The sequence below is a fragment of the Bombina bombina genome, chromosome 9 (genome assembly GCF_027579735.1).
Source record: "Bombina bombina isolate aBomBom1 chromosome 9, aBomBom1.pri, whole genome shotgun sequence".
Taxonomy (NCBI): domain Eukaryota; kingdom Metazoa; phylum Chordata; class Amphibia; order Anura; family Bombinatoridae; genus Bombina; species Bombina bombina.
The window spans coordinates 139,013,215-139,035,312 of record NC_069507.1 but is presented as its reverse complement, the minus strand read 5'-3'; the positions used below and the strand labels follow the sequence as shown (position 1 = coordinate 139,035,312).

The following is a 22,098-nucleotide window of genomic DNA, read 5'->3' as shown; positions in this document are numbered from 1 at the left end:
CCACCACCAACACTAGCACCACAGCCGCTTCACTTGATCTGTCAGAGGAGTTATTTACACATCAGTTGGAAGAAATGAGTGATAGTGATGCGCAACCATTATTGACAGAGGATGTAGATAACAGGGATATGTCTCAGTCAGGCAGCATTACACACATGGACGTACGGTGTGATGATGATGTTGTACCTGCTGCTGCTTCCTTTGCTGAGTTGTCAGATACAAGTGAAGCGGTTGATGATGACGATGCGTCCGTGGATGTCACGTGGGTGCCCGCTAGAAGAGAAGAAGAACAGGGGGAAAGTTCAGATGGGGAGACAGAGAGGAGGAGGAGACGAGTTGGAAGCAGGGGGAGGTCGTCGCAAGGAGCTAGTGGCACAGTCAGACAGCATGCATCGGTACCCGCTGCTTCCTTTGCTGATTTGTCAGATACAAGTGAAGCGGTTGATGATGACGATGCGTCTGTGGATGTCACGTGGGTGCCCGCTAGAAGAGAAGAAGAAGAGGGGGAAAGTTCAGATGGGGAGACAGAGAGGAGGAGGAGACGAGTTGGAAGCAGGGGGAGGTCGTCGCAAGGACAGCATGCATCGGCACCCGGGGTCAGCCAGACAGCACGCCAATCAACGGATGCTGTTGCCACCACCAGAATGCCGTCATTGCAGAGCTCAGCAGTGTGACATTTTTTTTGTGTGTCTGCCTCTGACAACAGCGATGCCATTTGCAACCTGTGCCAAAAGAAACTGAGTCGTGGGAAGTCCAACACCCACCTAGGTACACTGCTTTGCGAAGGCACATGATCGCACATCACAAACGCCTATGGGATCAACACATGAGTACAAGCAGCACACAAACTCAAAGCTGCCATCCTCCTCCTGGTCCAGCATCTTCAGCCACGTCAACCACTGCTGTGCTCCTTGCCCCCTCTCAACCATCCGCCACTCCGTCTCTCGCCTTGAGCAGTTCCTGCTCATCTGCCCACAGGCAAAATTTGTAGCTATTGGGACACCGCAGTGGAAGGTACCCGGCCGAAATTTCTTTCCACAAAAGGCAATCCCCAACCTGTACTCGATTGTGCAAAAGGAAGTAATGGCATGTCTGGCACACAGTGTTGGGGCAAGGGTCCATCTGACCACTGATACCTGGTCTGCAAAGCATGGTCAGGGCAGGTATATCACCTACACTGCGCATTGGGTAAACCTGCTGACGGCTGCCAAGCATGGAATGCGTGGCTCTGCAGAGGAGTTGGTGACACCGCCACGACTTGCAGGCAGGCCTGCTGCCACCTCCTCTACTCCTCCTACTCCATCCTCTTCCATAACCTCCTCGGCTGAGTCCTCTTCTGCTGCTGCGTCTTGCTCCACATCAACGGCACCTCCCCAGGTACTATTCCACATCCCGGATACGGCAGTGTCACGCCGTCTTGGGGTTGACTTGCCTGAAAGCAGAGAGTCACACCGGACCAGCACTCCTGTCTGCCCTGAACACACAGGTGGATCAGTGGCTGACTCCGCACCAACTGGAGATCGGCAAAGTGGTTAGTGACAACGGAAGAAATTTGGTGGCGGCATTGAAATTGGGCAGGTTGACACATGTGCCGTGCATGGCACATGTGTGTAATCTGATCGTACAACGCTTTGTGCATAAGTACCCAGGCTTACAGGACGTCCTGAAGCAGGCCAGGAAGGTGTGTGGCAATTTCAGGCGTTCCTACACGGCCATGGCGCACTTTTCAGATATCCAGCGGCGAAACAACATGCCAGTGAGGCGCTTGATTTGCGACAGCCCGACACATTGGAATTCAACACTCCTAATGTTCGAACGCCTGATCCAACAAGAAAAAGCAGTTAATGACTATTTGTATGACCGGGGTGCTAGGAGAGCCTCTGCGGAGCTGGGATTTTTTTTGCCACGTTACTGCACGCTCATGCGCAATGCCTGTAGGCTCATGCGTCCTTTTGAGGAGGTGACAAACCTAGTCAGTCGCACCATCAGCGACATCATACCATTTGTTTTCTTCCTGGAGCGTGCCCTGCAAAGAGTGCTGGATCAGGCCGTAGATGAGCGTGAAGAGGAAGAGTTGTGGTCACCATCACCACCAGAAACAGCCTTATCAGCATCGCTTGCTGGACCTGCAGCAACGCTGGAAGAGGATTGTGAGGAAGAGGAGTCAGAGGAGGAATGTGGCTTTGAGGAGGAGGAGGAAGACCAACCACAACAGGCATCCCAGGGTGCTCATTGTCACCTATCTGGTACCCGTGGTGTTGTACGTGGCTGGGGGGAAGAAGATACCTTCAGTGAGATCACTGAGGACGAGGAACGGGACATGAGTAGCTCGGCATCCAACCTTGTGCAAATGGGGTCTTTCATGCTGTCGTGCCTGTTGAGGGACCCTCGTATAAAAAGGCTGAAGGAGAACGACCTGTACTGGGTGTCCACGCTACTAGACCACCGGTATAAGCATAAAGTGCCTGAAATGTTACCGAATTCCCGCAAGTCGGAAAGGATGCAGCAGTTCCAAAATAAATTAAAAAGTATGCTTTACACAGCGTATAAGGGTGATGTCACAGCACAACGGGAATCTAACAGGGGAAGAGGTGAAAGTAATCCTCCTCCTCCCACGACCACGCCGGCAAGGACAGGACGCTGTACAGACTTGTTGTTGATGGAGGACATGCAGAGCTTTTTAAGTCCTACTAATCGCCACACCCCTTCGGGGTCCACCCTCAGAGAACGACTCGACTGACAGGTAGCAGACTACCTCGCCTTAACTGCAGATATCGACACTCTGAGGAGCGATGAACCCCTTGACTACTGGGTGTGCAGGCTTGACCTGTGGCCTGAGCTATCCCAATTTGAGATAGAACTTCTGGCCTGCCCCGCTTCAAGTGTCCTGTCAGAAAGGACCTTCAGTGCAGCAGGAGGTATTGTCACTGAGAAGAGAAGTCGCCTAGGTCAAAAAAGTCTAGATTACCTCACCTTTATTAAGATGAATGAGGGATGGATCCCGAAGGGACTGACAGTGGGCAATACATTCGACTAAAAAGGCCTGATGAGATGAGCTGCCTTGGGCTAAAAATGGTCCACACGCTGCTGTATTTGATCTCTGAATGCCGGATGACTTGCGTGACTTATCCGCCACCAACTAGGGTTCAAGCCGCAATGTTTTAGGGCACTTTCTGCCTGGGAAACAAACATCAATTTTTCTGGCCGCTGCTACAGCAGCGACTGCAACAATACCTCATTTTTCAGGCATGTGTACATGCCTAATTTTTTTGGCCTCTGGTGCTGCACTGTGGCTTCAAAAACCAAACCAAAAAAAAGGCACATAACAGGGATTAAACTGATAGGAATAGTACTACTTAACACACCACTCCTATCTGGTGGCACATTAGATTGCACGCGCAGTGCCCCAAATTTGAAGTAGGAGGTCCGACCAAGCATCTTTTTCCATCTCCCGGTTTCTAAAATTGATGCCATATACACGTCCCCTGATAGGGGACATAACAGGGATTAAACTGATAAGAATAGTACTACTTAACACACCACTTCTATCTGGTGGCACATTAGATTGCACGCGCAGTGCCCCAAATTTCAAGTAGGAGGACCGACCAAGGATCTTTTTCCATCTCCCGGTTCCTAAAATCGATGCCATATACACGTCCCCTGATAGAGGACGTAACAGGGATTAAACTGATAGGAATAGTACTACTTAACACACCTTATAATAACGCAGAGAGAGGAGTCTGAAGAAGAGGAGTCAGAGGAGGAAAGTGGCTTTGAGGAGGTGGAAGACCAAACACAGCTGGCGTCCCAGGGGGCTTGTTGTCACCTTTCGGTGACCCTTGGTGTTGTACGTGGCTGGGTGGAGGAGGAGACCTTCAATGACATCAGTGAGAACAAGGAACGGGACATGGCTAGCTTGGTATCTAACCTTGTGCAAATGGGGAGTTTGCGGTTGTGCAAATGGACTGTTTGCGGTTGTTTGCGGTGCGTTAAAGGGACAGTCTAGGCCAAAATAAACTTTCATGATTCAGATAGAGCATGTAATTGTTAACAATTTTCCAATTTACTTTTATCACCAATTTTGCTTTGTTCTCTTGGTATTCTTAGTTGAAAGCTTAACCTAGGAGGTTCATATGCTAATTTCTTAGACCTTGAAGCCCACCTCTTTCAGATTGCATTTTAACAGTTTTTCACCACTAGAGGGTGTTAGTTCACGTATTTCATATAGATAACACTGTGCTCGTGCATGAGAATTATCTGGGAGCAGGCACTGATTGGCTAGACTGCAAGTCTGTCAAAAGAACTGAAAAAAGGGGCAGTTTGCAGAGGCTTAGATACAAGATAATCACAGAGGTTAAAAGTATATTATTATAAATGTGTTAGTTATGCAAAACTGGGAAATGGGTAATAAATGGATTATCTATCTTTTAAAACAATAAAAATTCTGGTGTAGACTGTCCCTTTAAACGGGGAGTTTGGTCTGTCACTGTGAAGCGGGCGTAACCCTTACACTACCTGATCGATACAACATCATACCTGATGTTTTAAAGCACGTTATTCCAAACAATTTAGCAATGTTAGGTGATTTATGCCCTTTATGGATTAAAACCAGACTCTGCATCAACTATGTAATTTTCCATGGGAGTTTTGCCATGGATCCCCCTCCGGCATGCCACAGTCCAGGTGTTAGTACCCTTGAAACAACTTTTCCATCACTATTGTGGCCAGAAAGAGTCCCTGTGGGTTTTAAAATTCGCCTGCCTATTGAAGTCTATGGCAGTTCGCCCGTTCACGAACAGTTGTGGAAGTTCGCGTCCGTTGTTCGCGAACGCAAAATTTGAGGTTCGCGACATCACTAGTAACCAAGCTTTTACTCTATTAAAACCATCTTGGCTCACTCTCATTTGGCTTGTTTTATGCTAAATTAAATGAAAATCTAAAAAATTAAATTTAGCCTGAGCCAAATCATATTGATCATATAATATGGCATCAAACTTGGCACCCTAGCATCCATGCATTTCAATGGAAAATTCTGAATAAGTATCTAAGCTTTTACTCTATTAAAACCATCTTGGCTCACTCACATTTGGCTTGTTTTATGCTAATTTTGCATCCCTCTATAGAAAAAAATGAAATCTAGCCTGAGCCAAACCCCAAGGCAGAACACTGTGCGATCTGCGTTCTTATCGCAGAAACTGTTGGGTCTCTGCAGAAAGAACGGCAGTGGCAGTTAAAACATTTTTTTGCCTTTACTTTAATTTCTACCTGCAGGTGTCATTGTTCCGTTCTATCTCAGTGTAAATATTTACTACGTTCCTCTCTTTTCAATCCCCCCCCCCCCACTTCCTGATCTCCAGTGTGGTACAGGGAACAGCACATTGCAGAAAAGGTAAGTCAGGGCTTAACAAATGTATTCTAGGAGTGTAGGAGCCAACCAAAATACTTAGACAGATTTTTTTTTTTATTCTTTAATAAGTGTGTGTGTGTTTATGTTGTGTGTGTTGTTTATGTTGTGTGTATATGTGTGTGTATGTTGTGTGTGTGTGTGTGTCTGTATATGGTGTGTGTATGTATATGGTGTGTGTGTATGGTGTGTGTGTGTATGTGTATATGATGTTTGTGTGTGTGTATATGGTGTGTGTATATGTTGTGTGTGTATATGTTTGTGTGTGTATGTGGTGTGTGTGTATGTGGTGTATGGTGTGTGTGTATATGGTGTGTGTGTGTATATGGTGCGTGTATGTGTATATTTTGTGTGTATGTGGTGTGTGTGTGTATGTTGTGTATGTATATGGTGTGTGTATATGTGGTGTGTGTGTATGTATATGGTGTGTGTGTGTGTATATGATGTGTGTATGTGTATATGTTGTTTGTGTGTGTATATAGTGTGTATATGTTGTGTGTGTATATGTTTGTGTGTGTGTATGATGTGTGTGGGTGTGTGTGTGTGTATGGTGTGTGTTTATAGTGTGGGTGTATATGGTGTATACACAGGCTGTACATGAACTTGTCCTCATGCACACCGAGTAAGGGCAACAAACACAGCAACACCAGCTTCTTAAAGACACTGCAGACAAATTTTCACTAAAAAAAAAATCTCATCGCAGAAAATGAAAAAAGTTCTGCCTCTGGTGAGCCAAATGATATTGATCATATAATATGGCACCAAACCTGGTACCCTAATTTCCATGCATTTTAATTGGAGATTTGGTATAAGTAACCAAGCTTTTACTCTATTAAAACAATCTTGGATCACTCACATTTGACTTGCTTAATACTAATTGGGCATCCCTCTATATAAAAAAAAATCAATCTAGCCTGAGCCAAATGATATTGATCAGATAATATGCCACCAAACCTGGTACCCTAATTTCCATGCATTTCAATGGGAGATTCTGAATAAGTAACCAAGCTTTTACACTATGAAAACCATATTGGCTCACTCACATTTGGCTTGTTTTATGCTAAATGAAATGAAAATGAAAATCTAAAAAATGAAATCTAGCCTGAGCCAAATGATATTGATCATATAATATGGCATCAAACCTGGCACCCTAGCATCCATGCATTTCAATGGGAAATTTTGAATAAGTAACTAAAGGCTAGATTACGAGTTTTGCGTTATGGTGCTAACTTGCACATTATTGTCACAGCTCACTTCCCTACAGCGCTGGTATTACAGGTTTTCCTAAACCCGGCGTTATTAGGCAAGAAGTGAGCGTAGAACAAAATTTATGTTTACACCTAGCACCCTAACATGAACCCCGAGTCTAAACACCCCTAATCTTACACTTATTAACCCCTAATCTGCCGCCCCCGACATCGCCGACACCTACATTATATTTATTAACCCCAAATCTGCTGCTCCCGACATCGCCGACACCTACATTATACTTCTGAACCCCTAATCTGCTGCCCCCAACATCGCCGACACCTACATAATGTTATTAACCCCTAATCTGCCGCCCCCTACGTCGCCGCCACTATAATAAACATTAACCCTTAAACCACCGTACTCCCGCATCGCAAACACTAGTTAAATATTATTAACCCCTAATCTGCCGCCCCTAACATCGCCGCCACCTACCTACATTTATTATCTTCTAATCTGCCGCCCCCAACGTCGCAGCCACTATACTAAATTTAGTCACCCCTAAACCTAAGTCTAACCCTAACACCCCATAACTTAAATATAATTCAAATAAATCTAAATACAAATTGCTATCATAATTCCTATTTAAAACTAAATACTTACCTATAAAATAAACCCTAAGCTAGCTACAATATAACTAATAGTTACATTGTATCTAGCTTAGGGTTTATTTTTATTTTACAGGCAAGTTTGTATTTATTTTAACTAGGTAGAATAGTTACTAAATAGTTATTAACTATTTAATAACTACCTAGCTAAAATAAATACAAATTTACCTGTAAAATAAAACCTAACTTGTCTTACACTAACACCTAACGTTACACTACAATTAAATAAATTACATAAATTAAATACAATTACCTAAATTACAGAAACAAACAAACACTAAATTACACAAAATAAAAAAAATAATTATTAGATATTTAAACTAATTACACCTAATCTAATAGCCCTATCAAAATAAAAAAAGACCCCCCAAAAAAACAAAAAAACCTAGCCTAAACTAAACTACCAATAGCCCTTAAAAGGGCCTTTTGCTCTTTTACCTGTAAAAAAAAATATAAACAAAAACAACCCTCCCAACAGTAAAACCCACCACCCACACAACCAACCCCACACATAAAATCTTAACTAAAAAAACATAAGCTCCTCAGTGCCTGAAAAGGGCATTTGGATGGGCATTGCCCTTAAAAGGGCATTTAGCTCTATTGCTGCCCAAACCCTAACCTAAAAATAAAAAACCACCCAATAAACCCTTAAAAAAACCTAACACTAACCCCTGAAGATCCGCTTACATGTTTGAAGAACCGTCATCCATCCTCAACGAAGCCGGGAGAAGTCCTCAACGAAGCCGGGAGAAGTCTTCATCCAAGCCGGCAGAAGTGGTCCTCCAGACGGCATCTTCTATCTTCATCCATCCGGCGAGGAGCGGGTCCATCTTCAAGGCATCTGGCGCGGAGCATCCTCTTCTTCCGACGTCTATCGGAGAATGAAGGTTCCTTTTAATGACGTCATCCAAGATGGCGTCCCTTGATGCAATCAGCCAATAGGATTGAGCTTCAATCCTGTTGGTTGATCCAATTAGCCAATAGGATTGAGCTCGCATTTTATCGACTGTCTATTGGCTGTCGCATTCTATTGACGTCATTTAAAGGAACCTTCATTCTTCGTTAGACGTCGGAAGAAGAGGATGCTTCGCGCCGGATGGATGAAGATAGAAGATGCCGTCTGGATGAAGACGTCTGCCCGTCTGGAGGACCACTTCTGCCGGCTTGGATGAAGACTTCTCCCGGCTTCGTTGAGGATGGATGTCGGGTCTTCAAAACTGTAAGTGGATTTTCATGGGTTAGTGTTAGGTTTTTTTTTTTTTTTTATAGTTTTTATTGAGGTAAAGTTTGGCATACATATATGGCATTAAAACACTTCAAAAATACCATCAGAAGAAACACAATACAAAGCTGAGTATGCAATACATAAAATGTAAATACAAGTGCTGCTAATAAGTTCCACTAATAAAATAACTAGATTAAGGAGAAAATAGCGAGTATTCGCAGTGTTATGTAATCATATTTGTCAGTCATGCCAGCAATAAAGTAAGCTTCCCCTTTTATTTAAGGGGCCACTCTTGGACCCCCAATCAAATAGGTTTTTTATGACACAGGGAGGCTACCTGTACTAGAAAGACCACTCACGGATCTTGTTCTATTTACCTCAGGTTTTAAATTTTTACTAAAGTGTTCTACCCCAGATAAAACATGGGAAAAAACCCTTGGGTCTAGTGTGTAAGAACATTGTAGGGAAAGGGGTTGTTGCAAGTGTAGGTACCTAGGAGAGATAAGCCGCGCATTTAACCCTCCAAGAATAGGAGGTATATTATAGAAGGGGGGGGGAGGTGATAAGTTTGATTGTTATATGAAGCCTAGGGACTGGCAGGCTCATTGTAGGTTATGGAGGGGATAATTAAGTTAATGTAAGTACTAAGTAGAGAGGTGTTAGTGCCACAGGACAATATAATCATATATACAAGACAATAGGTAATAGTAGTCGAGCAGGACCAGCCCGCATCAGTAGTAGATAGAGGAAACTATATGTTCCCATATAGAGTATGATTTTCCCACACACCTGAAAATTTTTTTTTTTATATTCTGCCATCCAGACATGGGCCCTATGTCCGAATAACAATTAAAACAATTATATATATAGGTGTGTGATTCCAAGCAGCTATCCACTGAGCCTCCCCAAACTCCCTGGTTAACGTTTTCAATGTCTATTGTGCTGGAAAGGTGGCCTAAACCAAAGGATGTAAGCTAAAAGGTGATCTAAACTGAAAGATTTGAAGCTAAATAAAATTCACTTATTTCCCCTGACAAGAAATTGTTAGTAAATAAGAACTAGACTAGTCAACGGGCCGTGAGGATAGATTCCATCCACTCTGTGGGACTTCTCTGACGTGTCCAACTCTACACTCATCACATTGTACTTAAATCATACAATAGGAAAACATATCATCAGTCTGTGCCAAAAACATACATCAAAACATGTGCACAACAAACATATTATATAACTTATTAGTGTCTCTCAGCTTGCAAACTATTCTAACTACTAGTCTAGAGTGAGTAATGTTAATGCTAAGGGACACAGTTTGTATATTTGTTTACCCCTACTCTTATAGAAGTGTAAAGTTGTGCAGTAAGAGTAAAATCATCTTGCATGGAGTGCCTAATAAGACACATCTATATGTGTTCATAAAGGAAACAGTGAATTAGACTCCCAGTAGGTTAGTGCAGTGGGAAGTTCCCCTGACCATATGCAAGATGACACAGTAAACTTGGCAACTAAGATAAAAGACATGGAAGAGCTATAGTTTAAACATGCAGAGAGGGTTTCAAGTAATACTGAACTTGGACTAGCATTAATAAATTGAATGTGCTAAGCATTTACAAACAATCATAAGCCATTAGCCTGAAAGCTCAAAACAAAGATAGACATCAGGGTTATAACGATAGTGTCTTTAAAGAATCCTCATCTCCACAGTAACTGCTATCCCCAGAGGAAGGGTGTTGTTAACAAAGAAACAGGTTTAACATAATGTCAATAAACAAATGCAAGATGAGAGAAACAAAAAATTAGCAGTGCAACTAATATTCGACAAGCAGAGAGCAATCTAAACTTGTGCCCCAATGTGTAACCTGTTTGATCACTCATTATGAGCAGTTTAGCCTATACCTAACTTGTCTCTTGCTTGCCCTAGAGTCAATAAGGACCTATGGAGCTGGATACCATTGGGGCAGTAATTCTGAAAAATGGAGCTGACTATATGTCTCCTGCCATGAAGCTGGATGCGACCCATTAGTGCAGAATGTCCGTTCTCCCATATGGCCTCTCCCCACAGTTTGCGCACAGGCAGACAAGCCAGAGACAGGTTTTGCAGGTTTAGTTCTTCATGCTGGGAACTGACCTGTCCGCCGTCTTGTGGCTGCAAGAAGCTCCCAGCCAGTGTGCAGTCCGCTTCAGCTTCGCGCTGCTCCGCTAGAGTGAAAAACTCCTCGGGTCTAGGGCTGCAATCTATGCGATTAGCGACAGCAGGCTCCAGAATATCCTCAGCCACACTCGGTACGGTGGTAGCTGCCAGGCAGTGGGACTCCATCAGGGGAGAGCTGGGAAACCTTTGGGACTGGAGGTCCGGTAAGAGAAAAGATGGCGGCCGCTGGGGACCCAAATCAACGCTTGCTTGGGGCTCACCACTGTCGCCATTCCTGGCAATCTTTTGAGGGAGAGTAGCGACAGGTGAACAGCCAGCTGCTGTGAACAATGATGTGAAGGCCTCTCGGTATTGTTGTAGTAGGGAGTCTATCTCCCGCAGCAGTGCATGAGGTTCCATAGCGTCCAAAAATCCCCAGGCCGGGGTAGAGGTAGAACAGTGTGCAAAGGATCCCGCGGCAGGGTCTCTCCCCAATACACCAGTCCCCCCAAGTGCAGTATAGGTAGCTAGTGTTCAGGTTCTATGGGTCACGGCAAGAACTTTGCTGTTATGAAGGCTTCCATGTTCAGTCACCACGTGGTTACAGAGAAAAAAGTAACGGCAAATCTGAATGAGAGCCCCAAAAACTGGCATAACAAGTCATAGATCAGTGTCTTCTGTTAGTTTGAATATAATCCTAGGATAGTACACCTCTTTAAGTGAAAAGAATACCTTAGAAACAAGAAAGTTTAGCGGGAGCTCTCACTCCATGCTGCCTATCCCTTCCCCAGTTGGCTCCGCCCCCCGTGTTAGGTTTTTTTAAAGGTTTATTGGGTGGGTTTTAATTTTAGGTTAGGGTTTGGGCAGCAATAGAGCTAAATGCCCTGTTAAGGGCAATGCCCATCCAAATGCCCTTTTCTGGGCAATGGGGAGCTTAGGTTTTTTTAGGTAGGATTTTATTTGGGGGGTTGGTTGTGTGGGTGGTGGGTTTTACTGTTGGGGGGGGTGTTTGTATTTTTTTTTTTACATGTAAAAGAGCTGATTTCTTTGGGGCAATGCCCCACAAAAGGCCCTTTTAAGGACTATTGGTAGTTTAGTTTAGGCTAGGGTTTTTTATTTTTATTTGGGGGGGGGCTTTTTTTATTTTGATAGGGCTTTTAGATTAGGTGTAATTATTTTAAATATCTGATAATGTCTTTTTTATTTTGTGTAATTTAGTGTTGTTTTTTTTGTAATTTATTTAATTTTATTTAATTTAGGAAATGTATTTAATTGTAGTGTAAGGTTAGATCTTAGTGTAACTCAGGTTAGGTTTTATTTTACAGGTAAATTTGTATTTATTTTAGCTTGGTAGTTAGTAAATAGTTAATAACTATTTAGTAACTATTCTACCTAGTTAAAATAAATACAAAGTTCGCTGTGAAATAAAAATAAACCCTAAGCTAGCTATGTAACTATTAGTTATATTGTAGCTAGCTTAGGGTTTATTTTACAGGTAGTTAGTTTTAAATAGGAATTATTTAGGTAATGATAGGAATTTTTATTTAGATTTATTTTTATTATATTTAAGTTAGGGGGTGTTAGGGTTAGACTTAGGTTTAGGGGTTAGTATAGTGGCGGAGACGTTGAGGGCAGCAGATTAGGGGTTAATAACGAATGTAGGTTGCGGCGATGTTAGGGACAGTAGATTAAGGGTTAATAATATTTAACTAGTGTTTGCGAGGCGGGAGTGCGGCGGTTTAGGCGTTAATATGTTTATTTTAGTGGCGGCGATGTCCGGAGAGGTTAATAATTTTCTTTTAGTGTTTGCAATGCGAGACGGCCTCGGTTTAGGGGTTAATAGGTAGTTTATGGTGGTTAGTGTACTTTTTAACACTTTAGTTATGAGTTGTATGCTACAACTTTGTAGTGTAAAACTCATAACTACTGACTTTAGAATATGAATCTTGCGGGATAGGCTGTACCCAGGGCCGGTGCATGCATAAAGGCAGCTAGGCAGCTGCCTTAGGGTGCCTCAGTATGGGGGCGCAAACTGCCGGTGACAACCTGGCTGGCTGTAGGAGCAACATATAATTTTATTTTTTGTACATTCGCGGTCTGCAACCCCCCCACGGTACCCGTGCCCCCCCCCCCCCCCTCGCAGCACCCGCGACCCCTGTGCAGTGCTGACTGCAGAAGCTCCGGTCACAGCATAAGGAACAGGAAGGAAGAGGGAGGAGCATGAGCCAGCAGGGCAAGAGTAAGAGAGCGGGAGGATAGAGCAGTAAGAAGAGCTGACTGTTGCAACTTGTGGCCTGATCCTATATCAAGATGAAAACACTGCAGTGAGGTAGGATGGTGGGGTTGGGGTTTGCGGGCAGCAGCCGGGAGGCAGGAGTGGCAGCTCCCGGGAAGAAATTAGAATGCACGGGGCTTAAATTGCATGCAGTGAGGACAGTGTTGACTGTGATGTGAAGGGAATTGATGCCTGACAAGATTGTGGCGCAGGGGCCATGCAGGGCCAACGGCGGCAGTATGATTGCAGTGGGGCCCGGGTGCATCACAGGCACTGTGAGTGACTAGTCTGGTGGTGGTGGGAAGGAACTTGAAAGTAATAATTCAAGTAAACAAACTGAGTGTGCAATGTTTGTTTATGTTATTTTTAATGAATATATGCATTAGGCATACTGTAAGACTGCTCTAAAATAGCTGTCCTCTGCAGCTGCTGACAAGACACAATACTCACACTCTAGAGTATTACACTATGTATATGTTTTTCTGTTTTCTTTGGGGATTATACAGATTTACAGTTTGTAGATCTGTAAGTGTGTTGCTATTATCAAAGATTTCCAGGGACACCGCAAGAAAATTATGGTGGAGCTCAAGTTATTGTCTCCTTTGCTGTGGCTAACCAGAGACACTAATTTAAAGTGAAATATGAGAATCACTGTAGAATTAAACAATACACAGATACTCCCAAATTGTTAGTCCCTGTGTGGTGGTAGTGCAGTTGCACAGTTTGCCATAAAAAGCATACAGAATAAATAATGAATACATATTTTTATAAGGTATATTTAATTAAATATTTTATAATGAACCCGCAACTGTGTTTACTGTAAACATAACAACATTCAGCTATGATACAAAACACCATTTTTTTGTTTTGGGGAAAAAAAATTGCAATCCCTTTCCTGAAGTCTAGTTGAATAAAATAAAAAATTGTACACTTTTTCAAAACCACAAATATTTTTTTTTTTACTGTAAAATAAAAATAAGTCTGTTTAATGCAAATAAAATATACTTGGTATGGGGGGGTGGAGGAGGGTAGGGAGGTGAGAGGTATTGTGTTGGGGGGGCGTCAAAATGCACCTTCGCCTGTGTAGACAAAAATCCTTGCACCGGCCCTGGCTGTACCGATCACTTTTTGGCCTCCAAAAAAAAGCTTGTAATACCGGCGCTATGGAAGTCCCATTGCAAAAAGACTTTACGCAAATTGCGTAAGTTAATTTGCGGTACGGCCAAAAATGTGTGCGGGACAGCTGTACCTACGGGATCGACAGGGGCGCGCATTGACGCGCGTGCACGGGGAGGGAGCAGGTGGGAACCGCTACACTACGGCAAAAATCTAAATGTTAAAGTGGGAGAAAGGGGAGAGGGAATAGTTTTTAAAAAATAACTAGGGATATGGGAGAGGGTGGGGGGTTGATCTTTGGGGGGGAAAGCTACACTACGGGGGAAAAAAGAAAGATTTTATTGTAAACTGGGTACTGGCAGACAGCTGCCAGTACCCAAGATGGCCCCAATAAGGTAGAGGGGGATGGTTAGAGAGCTGTTTGGGGCGGATCAGGGAGGTTGGGGGCTAAGGGGGGATCCTACACAGCAGTATATGCAAATATGCTGGGGTTAAAAAGATAGCTTTTATTTCAGTACTGGCAGACTTTCTGTCAGTTCTTAAGATGGCGGGGACAATTGTGGGGTGGGGGAGGGAAGAGAGCTGTTTGGGAGGGATCAGGGGGTCTGATGTGTCAGATGGGAGGCTGATCTCTACACTAAAGCTAAAATTAACCCTGCAAGCTCCCTACAAGCTACCTAATTAACCCCTTCACTGCTAGAAATAATACACGTTTGATGCGCAGCAGCATTTAGCGGCCTTCTAATTACCAAAAAGCAACGCCAAAGCCATATATGTCTGCTATTTCTGACGAAAGGGGATCCCAGAGAAGCATTTACAACCATTTGTGCCATAATTGCACAAGCTGTTTGTAAATAATTTCAGAGAGAAACCTAAAATTGTGAAAAATTTTAAGTTTTTTTAATTTGATCACATTTGGCGATGAAATGGTGGCATGAAATATACCAAGATGGGCCTAGATCAATACTTGGGGTTGTCTACTACACTACACTAAAGCTAAAATTAATGCTAGAAGCTCCCTACATGCTCCCTAATTAACCCCTTCACTGCTGGGCATAATACACATATGGGGGGGTAGTTATCAAGCCGTCAACCTTAAATACGCTGGAATTCGGCAGCGTATTTGTGGCGAGGCTGATTCGCCTTAGTTATTAAAAGCTAGAGACCGGCAAAAGTAGAATTTTGTGACGTAAGCTTCGATCCGCCGGACTCAGTCTGACACAGATCGATTCTTACGTCACTCCAGATGTTCCGCACACAAGTGCGGCACAATCTGACTACTTTTGCTAGTTATCAAAAAACTAGCAGGTACGCTCGGCACTTTTCCGGCCCAGCGTGCATCCGCCTGGAGGCGGCGGATCCCATAAGAATCAATGGGAGTCTGACCATAGCGAAAGTACAAGTTCGCTGCTGCCAGACATCCCATTGATTTCTATGGGAGCTGTCTACACCTAACACCCTAACATGTACCCCGAGTCTAAACACCCCTAATCTGTCCCCCCCTACACCGCCGCAACTAAATAAAGTTATTACCCCCTAAACCGCCGCTCCCGGAGCCCACCGCAAGCTACTCTATACATATTAACCCCTAAACCGCCGCTCCCGGACACCGCCGCAACTATAATAAATGTATTAACCCCTAAACCGCCGCTCCCGGACACCGCCGCAACCTACATTATACCTAGTAACCCCTATCCTGCCCCCCCTATACCGCTGCCCTCTATAATAAAGTTATTAACCCCTATCCTGCCGATCCCGCACCTCGCCGCAACTAAATAGTTTAACCCCTAAACCGCCGCTCCCGGACCCCGCCGCAACCTATATTAAACTTATTAACCCCTAATCTGCCCCCCCCTACACCGTCGCCACCTATAATACATTTATTAACCCCTATCCTGCCCCCCCTACACCGCTGCCACTGTAATACATTTATTAACCCCTAAACCTAAGTCTAACACTAACCCTAACACCCCCCTAACTTAAATATTAATTAAATAAATCTAAATAATATTTCTATTATTAACTAAATTAATCCTATTTAAAACTAAATACTTACCTATAAAATAAACCCTAATATAGCTACAATATAAATAATAATTATATTGTAGCTATCTTAGGATTTATTTTTATTTTACAGGCAACTTTCAATTTATTTTAACTAGGTACACTAGCTATTAAATAGCTATTAACTATTTAATAGCTACCTAGTTAAAATAAAGAGAAATTTACCTGTAAAATAAAAACTAACCTAAGTTACAATTACACCTAACACTACACTATAATTAAATAAATTATTCCTATTTAAAACTAAATACTTACCTGTAAAATAAACCCTAAGATAGCTACAATGTAATTAATAATTACATTGTAGCTATTTTAGGATTTATATTTATTTTACAGGTAACTTTGTATTTATTTTAGCTAGTTAGAATAGTTATTAAATAGTTATTAACTATTTAATAACTACCTAGCTAAAATAAATACAAAATTACCTGTAAAATAAATCCTAACCTAAGTTACAATTAAACCTAACACTACACTATAATTACATTAATTAAATAAATTAAATACAAATAACTACAATTAAATAAAATTACATAAACTAACTAAAGTACAAAAAATAAAAAAAGCTAAGTTACAAAAAATTAAAAAAATAAGTTACAAACATTTTAAAAATATTACAACAATTTTAAGCTAATTACACCTAATCTAAGCCCCTAATAAAATAACAAAGCCCCCCAAAATAAAAAAATTCCCTACCCTATTCTACATTAAAAAAGTTCAAAGCTCTTTTACCTTACCAGCCCTTAAAAGGGCCTTTTGTGGGGCATGCCCCAAAGAAAACTGCTCTTTTGCCTGTAAAAGAAAAATACAACCTCCCCCCAACATTAAAACCCACCACCCACATACCCCTAATCTAACCCAAACCCCCCTTAAAATAACCTAACACTAATCCCCTGAAGATCATCCTACCTTGAGTTGTCTTCACTCAGCCGAGCCACCGATGGAACTGAAGAGGAGATCCGGAGCAGCAGAAGTCATCATCCAAGGGGCACTGAAGAAATCTTCCATCCAATGAAGTGATCCTTCAGGCGGCGCTGAAGAAGTCTTCCATCCGGGCGATGTCATCTTCCAAGTGGCGCTGAAGAAGTCTTCTATCCGGGCGATGTCATCTTCCAAGCGGGGTCTTCAATCTTCTTTCTTCAGGATCCATCTTCATCCCGGCGACGCGGAACATCCTTCTTTCCCGACGGACTACCGACGAATGAAGGCTCCTTTAAGGGACGTCATCCAAGATGGCGTCCCTTCAATTCCGATTGGCTGATAGGATTCTATCAGCCAATCGGAATTAAGGTAGGAAAAATCTGATTGGCTGATTGAATCAGCTGATTGGATCAGCCAATCGGATTGAATTTCAATCTGATTGGTTGATTCAATCAGCCAATCAGATTTTTCCTACCTTAATTCCGATTGGCTGATAGAATGTAAACATTGGGTATTTGTAAACTCAGGACAAAATTTAGAAACTATTTAGCATGGGTGTTTTTTGGTGGTTGTATATGTGTAACAGATTCAAAGTTAGAAAAAGTGTGTTTTTTCCCTCATATTTTATACATTTTGTTATAGTAAATTATAAGATATGATGAGAATAATGGTATATTTAGAAATTCCATTTAATGACGAGAAAAACGGTATATAATATATGTGGGTACAGTAAATGAGTAAGAGGAAAATTACAGCTTAACACAAACACCGCACAAATTTAAAAATAACCTTGGTCCCAAATGGACAGAAAATGGAAAAGTGCTGTGGTCATTAAGGGGTTAAAACCATCTTGGCTCACTCACATTTGGCTTGTTTTGTGCTAATTTTGCATCCCTCTATAGAATAAAATGAAATCTAGCCTGAGCCAAATGATATTGATCATATAATATGGCACCAAATCTGGTACCCTTATTTCCATGCATTTCAGTGGGAGATTCTATATACGTAACCAAGTTTTACACTATTAAAACAATATTGGCTCACTCACATTTGGCTTGTTTTATGCTCATTGGGCATCTCTCTCTATAAAAAAAAAAAAAGTAAATCTAGCCTGAGCCAAATCATATTGATCAAATAATATGGCACCAAACTTGGCACCCTTGCATCCATGCATTTCAATGGGAAGTTCTGAATAAGTAACCAAGCTTTTACTCTATTAAAACCATCTTGGCTCACTCACATTTGGCTTGTTTTATGCTAGTTGGGCATCCCTCTATATAAAAAAAATTCAATCTAGCCTGAGCCAAATGATATTGATCATATAATATGGCATCAAACCTGGTACCCTAATTTCCATGCATTTCAATGGGAGATTCTGAATAAGTAACCAAGCTATTACTCTATTAAAACCATCTTGGCTCACTCTCATTTGGCTTTTTTTATGCTAAATGAAATGAAAATCTAACAAATGAAATCTAGCCTGAGCCAAATGATATTGATCAGATAATATGCCACCAAACCTGGTACTATAATTTCCATGCATTTCAATGGGGGATTCTGAATAAGTAACCAAGCTTTTTACTCTGTTAAAACCATCTTGGCTCACTCACATTTGGCTTGTTTTATGCTAATTGGGTATCCCTGTATATAAAAATATTAAATCTAGCCGGAGCCAAATGATATTGATCATATAATATGGCATCAAACCTAACACCCTAGCATCCATGCATTTCAATGGGAAATTCTCAATAAATAGCTAAGCTTTTAATCTTTTAAAACCATCTTGGCTCACTCACATTTCACTTGCTTTATACTAATTTTGCATCCCTCCTATATAAAAAAATGAAATCTAGCCTGAGCCAAATGATATTGATCATATAATATGCCACCAACCTGGTACCCTAATTTCCATGAATTTCAATGGGAGATTCTGAATAAGTAACCAAGCTTTTACTCTATTAAAACCATCTTGGCTCACTCTCATTTAGCTTGTTTTATGCTAAATGAAATGAAAATCTAAAAAATTAAATTTAGCCTGAGCCAAATCATATTGATCATATAATATGGCATCAAACCTGGCACCCTAGCATCCATGCATTTCAATGGGAAATTCTGAATAAGTAACCAAGCTTTTACGCTAATAAAACCATATTGGCTCACTCACATGTGGCTTGTTTTATTCTAATTGGGCATCTCTCTATATAAAAAAATTAAATCTAGCCTAAACTAAATGATATTGATCATATAATATGGCATCAAACTTGGCACCCTAGCATCCATGCATTTCATTGGGAAATTCTGAATAAGTAACCAAGCTTTTACTCTATTAAAACCATCTTGACTCACTCACATTTGGCTTGTTTTATACTAATTGGGTATTCCCTCTATATACAAAAGTTTAATCTAGGCTGAGCCAAATGATATTGATCATAAAATATGGCACCATACCTTATACCCTAACTTTCATGCATTTCAATGGAAAATTTTGAATAAGAAAACAAACATTTCTTTTTTTAAAACCTTTTTGACTCACCCAGACTTGGCTTGTTTTCTACTAATTGGACATCCCACTGTATAAAAAATTAAATCTAGCCTGAGCCAAATGATATTGATCATAAAATTAACCCCATAACAACCAAAAAACAACCGTTAAGGACCAAGGACGTACATAGCACGTCCTCAGTTAAACTGAGCACTGGAAGAGATTGTGATCGCTTCAGCCACTCTCAGGGTATTGCAGCGGTGCCTCAATATTGAGGCATCGTGCAATACCCTTTAGGCAGTAACCGATGCAGAGAGGGCCATTCTGTGGCCCTCTCTGCATTGGCCAGCAATGGTGCCTATCGTTGGTGGCGTGGGAGGGTTTGGAGGGAGGTAGGTGGGCGGCCCATCACTGGAGGTGGCGGGAGAAGAGCGAGAAGTAGTCATGAAGGGGGGCTGGAGCGTGTGGGACTGCTACGCCCCACTACAGTATGGCAGTGAGGAGGGAGAAGTAGGAGAGGGGTATCCTATGTGGGATGGTTGTATTGAAAGGGATCTGGGAGGGGAGGGGGTATGCTAATGAGGGGGGACAGCTATACTATTGAAAATAGTGTTTTTTTTTTTTTTTTTTAACAAAATGACACAAATTTAGAGCAAACTGGGTACTGGCACACAGCTGCCGGTACCTAAGATGCCAGCAAATAGGTAGAGGGGGAGGGTTAGAGAGGGATACAACACTGCAGAAAATATAAAGTTAAAAAAACCCACTTATTTTTCTACTGGCAGACTTTCTACCAGTACTTAAGATGGGGGTGACCTGTGGGGGGCGGGGGAGAGAAGAGAGCTGTTTGAGATGGGTCAGGGAGGTGGGATGTATCAGGTGGGAGGTTGAGCGCTACACTAAAGCTAAAATTAACCCTACAAACTACCTAATTAACCCCCTCACTGTTGGGCATAATACAAGTGTGGTGCGCAGCGGCATTTAGTGGCCTAATTACCTAAAAGCAATGCCAAAGCATATTTCTGAACAAAGGGGATCCCAGAGAAGCATTTACAACCATTTGTGCCATGATTGCACAAGCTGTTTGTAAAACATTTCAGTGAGAAACCTAAAATTGTGAAAAAGTGAACTTTTTTTTTAATTGATCGCATTTGGCGGTGAAATGGTGGCATGAAATATACCAAAATGGGCCTAGATCGATACTTTGGGTTGTCTACTAAAAAAAATATATATAGTTTTGATAGGTAAACATAAAAAACAAAAAAGGCTGTTTAAATGTAATGATGGCAAAAATGCTAAAAATACTCTGGTCGTTGGGGGAAGTTTTTGTATGAAGTGCCCGGTCCTAAGGGGTTAATAGAGTAAAAGCTTGGTTACTTATTCAGAATTTCCTATTGAAATGCATGAATGCTAGGGTGCCAGGTTTGATGCCATATTATTTGATCAATATCATTTGGCTCAGGCTAGATTGAATTTTTTTTTTTTTTTACAAAGGGATGCCCAATTAGCATAAAACAAGCCAAATGTGATTGAGCCAAGATGGTTTTCATAGCGTAAAAGCTTGGTTACTTATTCAGAATCTCCCATTGAAATGCATGGAAATTATGGTTGTTATTAAAAATTAAATCTACAATTACAAACAATACTAAATGACAAAAAATAACAAACGAAATTATTCAAAATAAAAACAATTACACCTATCAAAATAAAAAAGCCCCCCCAAAATAAAAAAACACTAGCCTACAATAAACTACCACTAGCCTTTAAAAAGGGCCTTTTATAGGGCATTGCCCTAAGTTTAACAGCTCTTTTACCTGTAAAAAATAGAAAGACCCCCCAACCAACCCCCCAAAATAAAAAACCTAACTCTAACCAAAACCTAAGCTACCCATTGCCCCGAAAAGGACATTTGTATGGGCATTGCCCTTAAAAGGGCATTTAGCTCTTTTGCATTGCCATGAAAAGGGCATTTAGCTCTTTTAAGAAGGCCCAAACCCTAATCTAAAAAAAAAAACACACCCCAAAAAAGTTTAAAGAAACCTAACACTAACCCTCTACGATCCATTTACAGTTTCTGAAGTCCGGACATCCAGGCGGTGAGGTCCTCATCCATCCAGGTGGCATCTTCTATCTTCATCCAGGTGGCGGCATCTTCTATCTTCATCCCAGCGGCGTGGAGCGGGTCCATCCTGAAGACATCCGGCCCTGAGCATCCTCTTCATACGGTCGCCGCCGTATACTGAATCTTCAATGCAAGGTACGTGATTCAAAATGGCGTCCCTTGCATTCCTATTGGCTGATTTGATTTTTGAAATTCAAATCAGCCAATAGGATGAGAGCTACTGAAATTCTATTGGCTGATTTGAACAACCATAATTCGCAAGAGCAAAACCCGATTTGCACTAACTTCCGGACTTTGGATATCATGACTACATATAACTCTTCTACCCCTAGACTTCAATGGATGCCTGATGAAACGGTTTTACACCGAGAAACGCGTTGCATAAGTCTGGGAGCATTTTTTATGCCCCTGTTACATACTGCTTTGTTTTTAACTTGCACTTTTTAATTAAACAAGTGTTTTTACTAGCAGTTTTCAAGTCTACTCAGTACAGTAAATCCGGATT

At 41.7% G+C, this 22,098-nt stretch overlaps 1 protein-coding gene across 2 annotated transcripts in view; it reads left to right on the top strand.

Annotated features, from left to right (window-relative positions):
* LOC128640078 (trichohyalin) overlaps positions 1–22,098 on the top strand; it is a 43,407-nt gene that overhangs the window by 10,638 nt on the left and 10,671 nt on the right. The window contains exons 1-2 of one of the 2 annotated variants that reach the window (XM_053692409.1): positions 5,340–5,389; positions 21,543–21,728. In XM_053692409.1, the coding sequence (XP_053548384.1) occupies positions 21,722–21,728 (7 nt within the window). In that variant the 5' untranslated portion in view covers positions 5,340–5,389; positions 21,543–21,721. Of the gene's footprint in view, positions 1–5,339; positions 5,390–21,542; positions 21,729–22,098 lie in introns of those variants that run through there. The other variant, XM_053692410.1, reaches the window with a different exon arrangement.